A 16,943-nucleotide genomic window follows, 5' to 3' on the forward strand; every position below is an offset into this window, starting at 1 on the left:
AACGATCCTGAAACCCCAGGCAGTTTTCGGGGGATTAACGAATACGTTAGACCTCGCCCCTCTCCACTAGGCCTTTCTTCTTCCGAGCCTGGCTTAATCCATGAAAGATATGGATAACAGACTCTCTTAATGTCAGCAAGCAGTAACCGAGTGGCCAATACTATTGAACACTAGTAGTTGGTCGTGGGTTTGCGCCTCACCAACGGACTTGCCACGTGGCGTTTCGACTTTCCTTCTCCTGTCTAACATCTAAATAGACGCCAGTTTCTTATAGAAGCACCTCTTTGGCGGATCGTCCATGCTTTGTGTTGCCTTTTCTCTATCAATCCAATAATTCAATCCCTCTTAGTGCCCACAGGACGGAAAGAGCAATCGTGTTTTAAACACTACTTCATAGTTTATATTTTTTAAAATGCGAATAAGATTCTTATTATTCTTTAAAACTTTATGATTTATCAATTGCAATTTTAATTTCAAATTAAAATACAAATTTTCTATTGTTTTATAGCTGATTTACTAAATCGAAATAACTTTTTAGATGTTTTTGGATGAGGTTGTTTTAAGGCAGTAGGTTTCACTTCTCCCAATTTATTAATTTTTAAAGGTTCTACGTAAGAAGAATAACTTCTCGGTTCTGCCAAATCCCAAATTCTGTCACTGCAAATGGCTTTCAATGCTGGTTTCTTTACTTGAAATTTAGTTATGTCGTACATTAGATGCAAATTATCTGCCTTCTGGATTGGTTTGCTGAGTTCGATTATTTTATCGGATGACTTATAATTCAGAGCTGACTTTTTAATATAAGGTTCTCTTATTATATTACTTGTAGAAATTGGTTTGGGTTTAGATAATTCCAAAATATTTAAACTTGGTTCGAAGTTTAGCGCTTTCCGAGATATCTATTACATAAAAATGCACAATTAGAAGATAACTTTTGATATACAACCACGATATATATTTTATAAAGCATTTTCAGGAAGTTAGCCTCAATGCAAGGACTTTTCATGAACCGTCTATCCCGGTACGTCGTATTTTTTCTATACCACCTGGCCATTCCAAGTTAAATCGATTACTGTGTTCGCAACAGTAGCTGTTAGCATATCATCCCGATTACTCGAGCATGGTACCAAGAATCGAGGAATCGTCACGAAATTTTTGAACAACGAGCGATGCAATCAAAGTGCGCAGAGATTCAGCCACCCCCACGGGGCATTAAGCCAAGGGAATAAAGAAAGCGGGGATTATTGCTTATGTACAAATTCTATTAAGAAAAGAAGATTCGAACACGTTTAAGATCTATTCTGCTTCTTTTTCTGTCGCTTTCAACCAAAGATGCCAAAGAGGTATTGGAGGTATTCGTTGTATTCGAATTTATTTATTTTTCATCTAGTCTTTGAGTATCCGAGTATTGCAAATAGTATTCGCCCATCTCTAATTTATTTTATTTTTTTTTTTTACATCCAAACGAAGAAAGTGGTCGTAAGCTTTTTGTATTTTCGTAATCAGGTTGAAGAGTATTTAGAAAAATTTCTAAAATATGACGTTCCAAATACAGAATTATTATTGAGACAAGTTTGTATTCAGAATTCTCTCTCTGGAGACTAAGAATTAATAAAATGTAATTGCAAAAAGATATGTACAAATAATTCTTGCAGATATAAGAGTTAACTCAATGTTCAGCACTGTACATCTCAAAATATCGCCTTTTGAACTCTTGCTACAATAAACAATACTTTTTATCCGGATGGCAGGATGGTAGAGGCAGTTAAGGCGTCATCTACCAGGACTACCCGAGATCGAATCCACGTGAGCAACTCCCGATCATGGACGATCTGGTTGGTTTTGATGGAATACAGCAATGCAACGCACGGGCGATCTGCCAAGGGAGTGTACCTTCCGGGAGTAAAGTTGGCCCCTGTTTAGGTGTTAGACAAATGAAGAAAACCCGGAAAACGGCATACAACCAGCCCATTAGTAAGGGGGGAACATGCAATCAAGTACCAGTGTTCCATCCGCCACTGGTAGGTCCTGTTATAAGCATATCTTACATACCTGTGGTTCATTTTCCGAAGTAACTCTTTGTTTTGATTTAGGAAGAGCTAATTCTCTTATTCTCTCTGATAAAAAGTAACTACGTTTTTCAAATGATTTTTTCTCTTGAAGTATTTGCCATTCTTTTAATTGATATTCATATTTTGATCTAAAGAAAAAAATTAAAGAAAAAAATATTTTTAAACACATTTAAAAAGTAAATATTTAAAGACATTCCCCGATTGGATGACGGCCAACCTCCGACTCTGGGGAACCCGGTACAAATCCGGACGGGTTAAAAACTCTTAGAAATTTTTGGGGTTGGTCTATCCTGGATATGTCGGATCCCATCCCTTGAACCCATATGAAATTCTTCTTGGCATCTGGCAAGAAGGGTTTCTTAGTATCCAGGGCAAAAAAATACCGAAAACATATATCAATATTTTTATCGTTTTGCAAAAAAGTAAAACTTACCTGCTTAATTGTTTTATCCTATCACTCAATGGCTTTATATTTTTCTTAACGTGAAGCATTTCTCTACTACTTCTGAAGAAATATCAACTATAAATTACAAAATAATAATTTTTTTATCGAATAAATTAAACGTACTCTTACCTAATTTGAATATTATCGGATGTTCTTCGTTTTGGATTAGCAAGTTCAACAATTTTTGCCGAACAATTTGCTGTTAACACGGCATTAGGAATTACAATAAGAACGGAAGGGCACCCACAAGAGTATTGATATAACGGCCTGTAGAGAATTATAATTTTTTATATATGTAAAATGAGTTAAATTTAAGCATTTAAATCAAATTATAAAGTTTACTTTCTTCTTAAAGCATCTGATTGTTCTCTATATCTTGGTTTAGCCAAGTAACAAAGACGATCCGATGCCCTGATTGTCAGTGCTGAATTTGGAATGGGACGAATGAGACTTTGATTCCCCCAGTCTGTAGGAAAATTTGGGGATATGTAAGTGGGTCTTGGTTGAAAGAGTTCTTTTCTCAAAGCAAATTTGAATGAAAGATCTGACATATTTCCCAGAGGAAAAAACCTAAATTATTAAATTAAAATATTTAATTTACCTTATGCGTATTATAAATAAATTTAAAATAAATTACATAATATTTAATATCGAATTTTGAAATTAAATTAAGTACAATATATAATTTTAATGAATATTACCATTTAACAATTTAAAATGATTTTTAATTGTCAATATAAATTTTTAGAAAAACACTCAATGTATTTATTCAAACATTGTTAATACTCTGTATTGTTAAACCGAAAATTGTCTTTGTTTCTAAACAACATAACTTGCCGGCCGAATGGCAGAGGTGTTATAAGAGTCAGCCTACAGCTCTTTTTTTAAAACTCTTTTCGCCCTGTTGGCACTAAGAGGGTCTCTTTTAGCAAGCCCATTATGGGTTCTGCCAGGCCCACAAGCGGGCGGCCGGGTGGTGAGGGGCGGGGTTCGGCATATCTGGACGAACCACCCCCGAAAAATTCCTGGGAATTTTTCGACCCGTTCGGATCCGATCCCGGGTCCCCCAGAGCGGTAGGTTGCCACCTTGACCGCACAGCCATCCGGTCGTCAGCCTGCAGTTCTGTGAGATCCGAGAACAACTGAATTTCCCGGGAATTTTCTATGGTTGATCAATGCTTGATATTTGGGATTCGTCTTTCACCACCCATCATTCCACTGGGGATCTGGCCAACCTTACAATATGTCCGCTATCGGGACATTGGCAGACCGAATCACTGTATCATTCCATGCACTTTTCTTAAGCACTTGATTATATTTGGGCAAAAATGAGTCGCTTTGTCCAGCCTTGCCTCCTCCTTTTGTTCTTTTATCAGTTGATTTAAATGAATTGAAATTAGTTATCCTAAGTAATTACTTAGAATAATGAGATTTCATGAAAAGTGAATGGAATGATATAGTGATTTGAAAATTGCTTCACTGATTAATTTAGCGTATCCAGAAATTCGCAAATGTGGATATCAATTTCTATTGGTTATTTTTGTCACATACTGTTACGAGCGCCATGTTTCGGTTTGGTTTGGTTTGGTTATTTGGTTAGGGTAACACGATACGTGGGCAATCTGCTGAGGGAGATGTCTCTCTGGTTTGTGTGTTTGTTTGTTTAGTTATGGCAACGCAACACTTGGGCGAGCTGCATAGGGGGAATGCCTTCCGCTCCCGGAAGGCATTCCCAAGTGGTCTTTTTAAGGAAAACTGGCCCTTATTTAAGCGTTACAGACGTGGATAAAACCTGGAAAACTCCACGTAGCCAGTCCGTCCGAGTGAGGCGCGAACCCATGACCGAACTCCCAGTGTTCAGTCATGGAACGAAGATCGCTTTGCCACTGGTGAGCCGATGTCTCTCTATAGGAAACTGGCCCCTATTTATGTGTTAATAGTAATTCGTTCGCTCACAGCACTTAATAGAATGATAAATTATACTTACTAGCATGTCTTCAGTAAAAAAAAAAAAATTATTACTTTGTTTACACAGATTGCAAGGCAGTTGCGAACTTTACAGACTCCGCTAAGAGAGAAAGAAAGGAACGAGGATTTTCCTTAAAAAACAAGGGCGAAATCTAATCGCAAACACTTATTGTTTATTAGTTGCTGAACAAGGAGTTCTAACAATTACACTAACAAATAAATTTTGAATACAAACACGTATTACTCACTGTAATGTTATTGTGTAAAAGAAAAAGTACGAAAGCAAAGTAAACCAATGATTGAAGATTATTTTTTAGATTATGCAAAAGAAAAAGAAAAAGATAAAATCATAATATTATAATAATATAAGTTAATTCTTCGAGAAAAGAAAACACATGCTAATATAATTCGGAATATGTGATCGAGGTCGGCCGAATGGCCTGGCGGTTAAGATATCAGCCTACCACCTTGGAAACCCAGGATCGAACACTTACCTAAGAACTTGTAAGGGGATAAGTCTCGCTTATGTCGGGTTCCATTTCTTACCACCCGGCCGCTCATTGTGAGTCCTAGCCAAATCTTTGAAGATTACAGGGGGAAAAAATCATCTTAGGATCTACAGAGCGGAAAATTCGGTTTATTTAGTTATGGAAACGCAACACGTGAGCGATCTGCCAAGGAGAATGCCTTCCGAGAAAACCATTATGGGGAATTGATCCATAATTACGTGTTACAAACGTGAAGATAACTCGGAAAACTCTACGTAGCCAGCTCGTTAGCGAAGTGCAAACCCGCAACCAAATACCAGTGTTTATTGCTTTTATCCATTCGGTCATTCTTGGGCACCAGAGTGAAAGGAGTTACAAATAACAATAAAAAATTATTTGTATAAATAAAAATGCTTTCGTATTTGGAAAATTTTCAGGATTATTTTAGAAAATATTAATAATTTGTTGTACAATATATAAATTATAAAGTACAAAAATTTAACATTTAATATTTATTATTTATTTTTTATATTTTGTCATTACAAATTGATAAATAAATTTCATCTTTATCAGTTTTATAAATTGTCATATTTGCCAATTTATAAAAAAGTAAAGTAACTAAAACTTAATTTAACAAACAGCTCAAAATTACATCAAATGCTTTTAAAAAATAGCAATATGGAGGCGGCCATATTAATTTCACAAGCTAGATAAAAATAATTAATTAATTAAATTTTAATAAAATCACAATTTTAAATGTTTGTAATTATTATTTTATTTCATTACAAAATATTTTATATTAATTTAAATGAGAAAACATTCGAAATTTAGTTAAATATATTTACTTTTTTTTGGCGAATTTAGGTCGGTAGTTCACGTATTTTTTCAGCCATGTTTGGAATCTGTCAGTTCTCTAAGCCTTATTAGGAGTTGGGAAATATCTTTTATCGACATGTAGGAGATTTTTAAATATTAAAACTTGAAAATAAAAATAGTTATCGACGTCATTTTATCTCTATTGGAGTTTTCATTTCGTAAGTTAAATAATTACGTGTTTTGTTATGTGAAATATGTGACGTAATATACATATTTTTTAAATTCAAATGTATGTAATTGACAATTTTTTGAATGGGAGGTAAATAATGAGGAAACTTCCGCATGGAGAAGTTTTCAATGTATTTTTCATGTAATTTTCTAACATATATTTAGTTTATGAGATACAATGGAGAAAAACAGAAAAATTTTAATACAATAATACAATTATTTTAACAAAAAATATAAATAATTACTTCAAATGAAAACAAAAAACTTGCTTGAAAAAGATTAATAGGTAGAAGCTACTTTTAGATGATTTATATATAAATATACGTTACTTAAAGTATATATTCTAGTAAATATGTACTAAAATGGTCTAAAAGTAGCTTCTGCCAAGCAAAATATACAAGATATCTAACTCTACCAAATTTTATATCCTTATCTTATAATCAGAGCTGGATTTAGATTTGTCGTGACCCTACACTACAATGTACGAAGCCCTTCCTTCTTTGCCAAGTAAGAATTGGTAATGTGTGTGTATGTATTGGTGAGAAATAGAGTATTTGCCCTGTCTGAGTTTGAATAAATATTCCAACAGATTTTAATCATAAAAGTGATTGACATCTGTAACCTTATACCTTCAACTGTGGGATGTTTCGTCTGTTTTTTTTTTTTTTTTTTTTTTTTTTTTTTTTGTATTGATGCAATACTGTATTCTATATTCTTCTTATAAAAGACCCAAACATTGACGTATGTATTTGTCTCCAAGTTTTGTCCCCTGGAAAATTTTGTGGATTTCTATGATGGGCATTGTGTAAACTGTCTGAGAATAGACTAAGACCCTTCACAATATGAGGCCCTAAACTATAGATTGTTTAGCTTATACATAAATCTGGCTCTACTTATAATTATTGTGTTAATTTAAAAGTAAATTATTCATTTATAATAAAAGCTTTAAATATGAATCATTTTTCTTATAAGAATGTTGATAATTTGATTAAATAATGAATAGTAATACTTATCACCTTTTCATATAATAATTTTGGAATGGGGTGAAGATTAATATGTTATTTTTATAACCACTTAAAAAAGATTTTTTTTTTTTATTTGATAGATAAACTGAAATGTTATGTCCTTTGAATCAGATGCTCACCCAAGTAATTTTTGAACTTGGGTGAGTGTTGGATTTTGTAATTTGGTGAACTTTGTCTCTACATTACAGATTCTTTAGTTGGCAGTTACAACTTCATTAATTAAAAAGTTAGGTTAATGTTACCTTAGGTAGCCAAGATGGCGGCTCCTCTCTGAAACAGTGGGGGGACACGTACTAACCTAACCTAACCTATTCTAATATTTTGGTTGGCAATAATTATGGTAATTTATTAGAATAGGTTAGGTTAGGTTAGTACATGCATCCCCACTGTTTCAGAGATGAGCTGCCATCTTGGCTACCTAAGGTAATATTAACCAATTTCTCTTTTCATATTTTTTTTGTCTGAGCTATGGGTGCAGCTATGCTGCCTTGCACCACCTCAGAGGATTCTTGTTTCTAAATTTTCTTTAGGTTACAATGGATAATGTGTTATTTTTTTCTAACATTATGTTTTTTATGACAATAGATTTACACTTTTAATAGATTTTAAATAGGTCAACTCAGTAAATTGTGCATGATTTAAGTTAGTAAGACTTTACTGAATCTAAATCTCAAGTGATTTTTTTTAATGGTAATATATTAGAAATTATTTTCTTACAAAGTATGCAAATTTTAAAATATTTTTAGTGATTATTTTTTGAAATTAAATACAGAAGTTTATTATATTCAATTTTTTGTGTATTTTATATTGTAAAAAATTTTAAAAAATAATTTTAATATTTGCACACAAACATGAAGTAATGGAAATTAAATTAAATCATTTCTGTTTCTAAAAATCATAATTACAACAGTTATTTCTTATTACTTATTATTATTTTATATTTATATTTAAGAATTCTTTCACTTATTAACTTAAACATATACAGTTTGTGAATAAATTGTTCGCATTTTATAGGAGCTCCACCCTTGTCCATTTTAGGTGATCCAACCCTGGCTTTTTGCATTACTTTGTGATGCATTTCCTTACTATGTTGCATTCATTCTTTATAAAAACAATATTAGTTTTATATAACTTATATATTAATTGTAAATGATACTTAATAAAGAATAATTGAGGATAGACAAAAGGACAAAAGAAATATTGCAACTGAAAATAATACAAATGAATTAATAGCAGTAGAGTTTCTAAAAAATTAACAGTTGGGGCTTAAATTGCCTGATGAAATCGTTGCATTTGTAAAATGCCAAGGATTGAACTTTGACATGTTGTAGGGCAGGGCCTAAAATATTTGAATTTTTTGAGTTTTTAGTAATGTACCTGATGTTCCCTTTTAACTGTACTATTTCATTTTTGTAAAAAGTCAAACATTTCATGTTAATGATTCAGTCAGTCAAGGTTATAGATATCATACTGTAACAGTTACTTTTACATACAGAGGCAGACAAGTAGCCTCTAAAGAAAAAGTCAACTCTTCCATGGTACTGTTAATTCCTGACGTCCGTGAAAGGTATGAAGTTTAAGGACACATTTTTTTTATATATTGTCGCTTTTGAGAAATTTTCTTATAAATTTCTAATTTTTCTATATTACTTTACATTTAAAATTTCGGTGAATTTATAACTAATGTTTCTAATACTGATTAAAATCAGTAGCATAATCAGATCTGATGTGAAGGTGGTCAGTATTTAAATTTAATATGAATCACATCACATTTTAATAAATTTTAATACATAATGGATTATAACAAATATATATAAAATACTGAGTTAATAATTAACTCTTCAAATAAATTATTTTTCCTGTATTTAGCATTTTTAGTAAGTTTTATTATTATGAAGGAAGTTTAGCTTGAGGCTCCTCCACTTCTCCCTGCATATGCCAGTGATTACAATTTGAAATATAGACAGATTGAATCACATTAGTTTGATTTGACTAAGACAGTGCTTATAATTGCTTTGGGTAGTAAGCAAATTAAGTATAATTTTACTATTAATAAATTAGTTCTACTTTATTCCTGACACATGTTATTTTAATGTTACAAGTAATCATTTCTTTATCGTGGAGAAACTATGCTATTTTACACTAGGAACAGACTTTTGTTTATTTTTACAAAATATATATTTCATTCTCTTCAATCTAAAAATATAATAAATAACAAAATAAAAAAATACTGTAAAAATATATTATTTAAGAAATTTATTTAATGTAAATTTATATGCCTAACGTAATCATTTATCTTGAATATAGGATTGAATATGAAAATTTGTTATAGAAAAAATAAAGACCTGTTATAAAAATATAAATATTATATATTGAATATATTCTAGAAAATGAGAGCAAGAATACAAATCAGGAAAAAAAATAGATTGTACTGAAGGACGTGTCTTACCTATAACAAATTATTTAACAATTTCATTCATTCTGTTAAATATATTTGATTATTGAGATGGAGTGATAGCAAAGCCTCTTCTATGCAATATTTCTATATAGAAATAAAATCATTCTCAAAATTTAATCAGTTGATTTTTGCTAAACTTTGTCATTTTACATAATAAGAGATAAGGAAATTAAAAACTGTAATAAAAATCTGGGGTCCACGATTTCATTTTTGAGATACAGTGGGATCAAAGTGATATTGCGTGTCCATGAGCACACGCAATATTTTTTAAATTCTTTTTTATACCAGTGGCAATATCGTTGCTATGGTAGTGACAAAGTGATGGTTATAGATGGTCCCCAAAACAATATCATTGACTTGCTAGCACTTTGACTCACTTCTTAGTTTATGTTTGGATAGAAAATTATCTCTGCCTAGTATTATTTCATCATTTTTGACATGCATCTTCACTAATTTAAATATTAGTATTGTGTACTAGTTTATCATTTGAATTATCATCCACAAGAAAATGCTTCAAAACTTACTCTTCATATTTTAGAAGAGACTTATAACTTTAGTATTTTAATGATAAATTTCTTTAATTAAGAAAAATGTGTGAATATGAATTGAATAAACTTTACTAATATAATTGATAAATAAGTGAAATAATTTTAGAAAAAGCATTATTTGAAGTTTTCATTATCTTTTTATAATATCAGTAGAAGGAAAAATATTTGGCTTTTAAGAATTTGATGAATGAATATAAATTGATTTTAACAACAGGCTTATTAGATATTATTACATACATTTTTATTTTATTATAATACAGTGTGTCCCTTATTTACAAGTACTGTACTCAATATTTGAGAATTAAATACAAAGATTGTTTGTTTTGTTTTCTCTTTCTAACCCACTTACAAGATAAAATACTTGTTATAACAAGTGCTGGCTGATATTTATGAGAATAAAATATTCTAATCACAAGTACAAGATTGAAATTTTCACATTCTGTGATTAGATAGTTTGTAGATTCCAATCTGTCATTTTTGTTTTATTCATGTTCACTAGTGCTATTCAGTCCAATGAAATTTTGTAGTTTAGTGAACTTTGTCTCTACATTACAGATTCTTTAGTTGGCAGTTACAACTTCATTAATGAAAAAAATTATTCTATTTTACTTGTTTTCTGGTTATTTAGTGTTGTAACTAAGTATTGTTTTCTTACCATTAAATGAATGTCTGACAGTTTAAATATTTGTTTATTATTAGTTCCTTTTAGATTGGTTAATAAATTAATCAATGCTTTTATTTATTTTACTGTATTTAGACTAATTGGTTGATAGCTTAGTAGATCTTTTGTCTTAATTCATTTGGAAAACATAAGGTAGGACGAATGGGTTATCTAGAATGAGGTACAGATTTCAGTCATCAGATATAATGGAAAAGTCCCTATTTACAATAATTTGATTTATGAGATATTTTCAGGAACAAGGTGCATTTATAAATTGAGGTCAGACTGTATAATCAAATGCATAGATCAGATAAATTTTAATAGATTTATTATGTTCTAAAGTTTAAAAAGTTTGTGATGAAACCTGCAATTTGGTGTTAGTATTTAATAGTAAAAAAAATTTACATATTGCATCAATGTAAGAATTTGGACCAGTGCAATGATCGTACTAAAATTTAAATTGCTATTTACTATAATTTGTGAATAGTGTGTTAATAGTATATATTTTTATTTGAAATTAGGTGATTTATTACTGATCTTTAAAACAGTAAATGTGTTTTCTGATTCAACATTATTTTGCTATAGTATATATTATCAGTTTACTCCAGAAATTGATATGTGGTTCTGTATTGTTTTAATAATCTCTTGATAAACATAGGAATTAAGTTTCACTTATATTGGATAAAATTACGATGCTCAAATATCTTAGGGAAAGAATAGTATTACAGTATATTATAGTATAGTATACAAGTATAAATTCTTGTAGGTTATAATTGTCTAAAACAGTGGTTCTTAAAGTGAGATTAATAAACCACTTGAGGTCTGTAAACATATGTCAAGTGGTCTGCTGACTAATCTAGTCATTTTTCTAAAATGCAATTCTATCATGTTTTAGCCAGAGAGAAGAACATTTTCTTGCATCACTTATCTCAGGTTATTGGATGGACAAAACATTTTAGTGTACAACCTATCATTATCTAAGATGATATTTACAGAATAAAAAATGGATCAGAGCAAAGGTAGTATGCAGTTCATCTGTGACTTGCTTTAAATAATGGTCTAAGAATCAATAACTTTGAGAACCATTGTTCTAAAATACATTTACTTTTTGAACATAAAAAATTTGTGGTTCACAAATGTGGTGATTGCAATTATCTACTATAAAGTCATAAAAAATAATAAATTCCATTTAATCAAAAGATAGTATTTTATCACTTTAACGTCTGGACTGAGTGTGAACATAGCAGTTCATCGAATAAAAATATCCTATCCATAATAGAATTTACTTAAAATAATTTCAAACATCATTCTGTTTAATTGAAAAGAAATCATTATTCAGATATATATGTTTGAAATATAATTGAAATATGACTATATTTTCAAATTGTATATTATAATAATCATATGATAAAATAGTTAATCACCAAATATTAACATAGTGAAATCCTTGAGCTAATTAATTTATTAATAAATTGCATATTTCACTGCAAGAAGACAAATCATTTGTTAATAGCTTAACAATAAATTTGAGTTAAATTTTGTCATCTGGAAAAAAACCTTTATTCATCTTTAGTTTTACATCTAGAGACATGCCAGTTATGTTGTCTAGATCCCAAGCTGAAAAATCTAAATGTATACATTAATTGTGGACTGTTATATAACTATAAATAATACTTCATCATCTTTAACTTGCATTTCTAATACAGTTAATATTCATTCAGAATTTGTATTGAATGAATGATTGTTGTTTGTGTTGTGCCAAACCAATCACCTTTAATTAATTGAGCTATTTTTTGTAACAGAAAATAGCCCAATTAATTATGGCAATGGTTTGGCAATACATTTGGTTTTGGCATGTTTATATATGTATTGTGCTTGATTTTAAAACTTTGAATAGTTTATTATTGTATTCATTTATGATTTACTAAATTCATTAATGAGTCATATTTCTACCACATTAATTTATGATAATTTTTTTGTTCAAGGAAAATTGCCATTTTTGCTATCATGTGTTGTTAGTCTGTCAAGTAGAATAGATGAATAGAAATAATACAAAAAGATAAATAGAAAAATTTCAAATATATTAAATTTTAATAAATGAAAATAAAGATTTTTTTTTTTAAGTATTAATAACAAACATACTTAAATACATTTTAATAAATTATTTTTTTTAGGTAATGCTTTAAAATGTGGCATGAAGCAAGAAAGCAAGAGAAAAAAATCAGGGGGATGATGGTTGATTATAAGAGGAGGGCTGAAAGAAGAAGAGAATATTATGAAAAAATCGTATGATCTTACTCTTGTTAAATTTAATGTTTTTAGTTTAGCTATTTATAAAAATAATTGTCATTGTGAAAGCTGAATTTAATCAACATGAAAACATGCTTATTAAATCTAGTTAGCATGCATATGTTTATACATACATTAGTGACAGCATGCATAACAGTCAAGTTAAGATGATAACAAAATGCTATCACTAGATTAGTTTTCTAGCTAAAACTCTGCTAATTAATATAATAAATATAATGTAATTTGGACTAGAAGTAGGCAGTTAGGCCACCATCTTATATTAAATTTAATATAAAATTAGTATAGTTATTAAATTTACTACAAAAGTGCATCTTAACCTATGACCTTTATTACATTGGCCTTTTGACCAAATTATTACATTGGCTACAAATTCTAGCCCAAAACTTAATCTAGATGTATCATTTAGTCTTTATAATAATATGGGCTTGGTTACCTGTATGCAGTGGTGATATTTGAAATATTTAACAAAGAGTTCTCTAGCAGAAAATTTTTCAAACGAAATGGAAGTTTTGGCTAGAAATAAATACAATACCTTTTCTTGCGATATATCTAATAATCAGTGGTGTATTTGGAACGTAATGAGCAAAGACCAGGTAACAATAGTATATTAGTGCTGTCGACCCCCCCCCTTTTTTCAGGCAGAGAAATTTTTCACTCTGAATGGCACTACTCATAGTAAACAGACGTTATCATCTCTCGTAATACAATATCCTTTTTATTTCGCTGTTCATAGCGCAACACGTGTTCCACAACCATCTTGTATTATCTCACGCGCGTGAGATTGTGGGATCTCTCTTATGATTGGATCTAGTTTCAAGAACTCTCTTGAATTGATCGTGATTAAACCTCATTTCGGTCGAGATTGAAACGGTCGAGAGAGATCGCGCCAAGACATAATCCCCGACCTTGCTCACAATCTAGATTGAAATGCTTGGTGCAAACGGGATATAAGGCTCTAGTTTAGTAGTATTACAGAGTATAATACGTATATTTTAATATATTTTTTAAAAAAAACAATACCACCGAGAAATGTTCCATGGGTTTAACAAGGTTCAGGAAACTGAAAATTTTAACAATGGGTTTGGCCGAACCTGTGCGAACCCGCTGAATATCACCACTGCCTGTATGTATGTAACAAGAAAAATGAATCAAAATAAAAATACTTGCATAAAATTTTGTAGGGTAGACGTAACTTTACAGTCTTCTGCTTTTATGACTTGCATGATATTATACCAAATACTTCTTAATCATTAAGTTTTTCAGCCTAAATTAATTGACAAATAATATGTAATTAAAGTAATTTCAATAAAGTATATTAAAACAAATAGAAATTTTAAAATTATATTAATTTTTATTTATCTAAATTATTTAGCAATTATAAAGCCAATATTATGACTCATTTTATTGTAAATTAAATATTTTCATTCAGAATAAAATATTAGTTTTTTCTTAGAAACAGGATCCTGCACAATTCTTACAAGTCCATGGAAGACCATGTAAAATACATTTAGATCCTGCTGTTGCACTAGCTGCAGATAGTCCAGCAACAATGTATGTTGTTTATTATAATTTTGATTGTTTATTTTAGTGTTGGTATTAGGAAAATTATTTTAAATTATCAATATTTTTTTTAAAATCTACGTCTTTCTTTTCCTGCCCTCCCTCCCTCCCTCTGTGCTCTTTTTGTAATAAATGCATTGTACAGTGGTGCCTCATATAAAGTACTTAATTCGTTCCAGGTGCACGTCCGTTAAGTGAAACATCCGTTATACGAAACGCATTCTCCCGTAGAAATACATGTTAAAACATCTAATTTGTTCCGCAGCATAAAAAAATGAACATGGGGTGCGTTTTTTTATTCCTCTGCGTAACTCTGCGCGAGCGACATCCATTTAAAAATTCCTGCGGAACGCGTTCCTAAATTCTGGTGGGAGTGCGCACCGTCGAATGGCAAAAACGGCCACTTGTAGCAGTAGTTTACGGTGGAAAGCAACATGGCGTCCTTCATGGATCAGATAGTTTCGTTTCCAGGCCCATTATGAGGTTTTATGAATGAGAATTTAGAAATTGTGAAAGCGCACGCGGTGATGTAAGTGTCTTTACGAATTTTTTTTTTCGAGGCTATTTTGAATGCTCTTTCAACAAATAATCCATTTTATGGTTAAATTTTACAATTGGGACTCTTCTTTTCCTTTTAAAGCTCATATTTAGAATTATAGATTCCTCCATCACAATACTATCGATAGTGCGGGCGCCGCCATCTTTCTTTCACCATCGTTCCTAAATGCCTACAAACAGCAGCACACTCCCGTAGTACTGGAGATGCAGGGCGACCGCTATTAAAGAATGCACCCATGGAGCACTCTCCAATTATGCCGGAAAGTCTGTTGTTCGCAGCCAGTCCGTTGCTCGAGTCACGTAACGGCCAAACAGAAAGTCTGTTGTTCGCAGCGTCCGTTATACGAGGCACCACTGTATATCTTTTTGTTTTCATTAATAGTAGCTTAATAAGTTTTAATAAAGTAGCTTCTTGAAGAAGATATGTACTTAGTTTGAAAAAATGAAACATGTATTTTTTCTTTTCAAAATATACATGCATATATCAAGCAAGTTTTATGATTATCAATATTAAAAAAGAATCCCACACTGTTTTTGTTTATCTGATGTGTTAAACAGTAGTAGTAATTTAAAAACTGTATTGAACCGTATTAAAATTATATATATGTGTGTGTATATATATATATATATAATTTTAATATGGTTCAATCATCTATATATATAGATGATTGATACTTTATTTAGATATTTAAAACTTATATTATATATATTTAATAATAATCAAATATGATTGATCTAATTTTTCACAATTTTTTATTAGAATTTATTGTTATTTTAGGATGCCTTGGCAAGGTCATACCGACAATCTTATTGATAGATTTGATGTAAGAGCTCATCTTGATATTATACCAGAATATAAACCTTCATCAGAACCACAAAAGTAAGTGAATAAATTTTAAAATTTCTTTATTATGTTTGACATGACTACTATTAGAAAAATAAAATTTGTATTTTAAAAAATTTGGATGTAGATTTGGTAAAGAATGTAATAAATTTAAATCATGAATTTTGATTTTAAACCTAATGAGTATTATGATAAGTGCAAACAATTATAAATTTTTTGGAAATCCAAAACAAATTTATAATTGCTTTGTTAGCAAATATGATAAAAGTATAATTTAACCTTAAGGTTTTCTTTAGTATAGTTACATTCATATTATTAATTCTTCTATTTTTAGTGGATAAAATTGTAATATTGTTTTTAGAAAATTTTCCTTTATTTATATCTTGATACTTTTTAACAATTTCACAATAATCAAAAATGTATATATATACTTTATTTTCTGTAGTATAATTACAACAAAAACTGGTCTGTTTTATTTCATAAACAATTGACTAACTCCACTATTGTGATGTTTCATCTATATTATAAAATTACATTAGTCTGACTTGCAATTGCTTCGTGTCTAGTTTATCTCTAAAATTTATTAATGGCTGTTGTTATCTGCCTGTAATACTGGACTTATTACTCCAGAGCCTTATTACTAGACTGGTATAATAAGTCTAGTATTGCAGGCAGATAATAACAGCCATTAATAAATTTTGGAGATTAGTCTCACTCACTGATATGAAATGTTTGAGTACAATTCAGACTTCTTAGGAAAAAAATAAAATGCTGCAAGTGAGAGGTAACTTCAAATACATCACAAAATCTGAAAAATCAAAATTGTAAAGTCAACTGTTTTAACAAAAGAGTCAACATTTGACCCTTGATGTCTATAATGTCATAGCATCTGAGCTGTCAGTTAACCTAAACACCATCTATTTTTTAAAAAGCTGTAATTTTAAATTTTGCTGTATTAGTTC

The 16,943-nt window shown here is 30.3% G+C and overlaps 2 protein-coding genes across 5 annotated transcripts in view; one reads left to right on the forward strand and one right to left on the reverse strand.

Moving 5' to 3' along the window:
* Window positions 1–400: 400 nt before the first annotated feature.
* Window positions 401–3,296, reverse strand: Theg (Testicular haploid expressed gene). Of its 2 annotated transcripts, none has more exons than XM_067282148.1 (6): window positions 3,218–3,296; window positions 2,860–3,072; window positions 2,647–2,784; window positions 2,506–2,574; window positions 2,053–2,200; window positions 401–899 (listed from the first exon to the last, which is right to left on the reverse strand). In XM_067282148.1, exons 2-6 carry the CDS (start codon window positions 3,066–3,068, stop codon window positions 495–497), a joined length of 969 nt encoding a protein of 322 aa, XP_067138249.1. In that variant the 5' UTR covers window positions 3,069–3,072; window positions 3,218–3,296; the 3' UTR covers window positions 401–494. The 2 variants fall into 2 exon arrangements, with proteins under 2 accessions (XP_067138249.1, XP_067138248.1); XM_067282147.1 differs by having other exon boundaries at window positions 407–899; window positions 2,506–2,577.
* A 2,561-nt stretch (window positions 3,297–5,857) lies between these two features.
* The window catches only part of LOC136984980 (CLK4-associating serine/arginine rich protein), a 42,092-nt gene continuing 31,006 nt past the window's right edge, over window positions 5,858–16,943 (forward strand). For 2 of the 3 annotated variants that reach the window (XR_010882266.1, XM_067282140.1), the window contains exons 1-4: window positions 5,858–6,007; window positions 12,884–12,995; window positions 14,473–14,570; window positions 15,916–16,017. Coding sequence is in view for 2 of the 3 variants with exons in the window: in XM_067282140.1 (XP_067138241.1) it covers window positions 12,897–12,995; window positions 14,473–14,570; window positions 15,916–16,017 (299 nt within the window). In the remaining variant the exon portion in view is untranslated. The remainder of the gene's footprint in view (window positions 6,008–12,883; window positions 12,996–14,472; window positions 14,571–15,915; window positions 16,018–16,943) is intronic. The other variant, XM_067282141.1, reaches the window with a different exon arrangement.

This window comes from Centruroides vittatus, unplaced genomic scaffold, assembly GCF_030686945.1.
Source record: "Centruroides vittatus isolate TY-2023 unplaced genomic scaffold, ASM3068694v2 contig_941, whole genome shotgun sequence".
In the NCBI taxonomy this organism is placed as follows: Eukaryota; Metazoa; Arthropoda; class Arachnida; order Scorpiones; family Buthidae; genus Centruroides; species Centruroides vittatus.

Bases quoted from the DNA above. Each gene is read 5' to 3' on its own strand.
- Theg (XM_067282147.1), bottom strand. From the start codon at position 3,068: ATGTCAGATCTTTCATTCAAATTTGCTTTGAGAAAAGAACTCTTTCAA. The intron at 2,785-2,859 runs GTAAACTTTATA...AATTCTCTACAG, and splicing joins TCAGATGCTTTAAGAAGAAA to GCCGTTATATCAATACTCTT. The intron at 2,578-2,646 runs GTAAGAGTACGT...ATATTTCTTCAG, and splicing joins TCCGATAATATTCAAATTAG to AAGTAGTAGAGAAATGCTTC.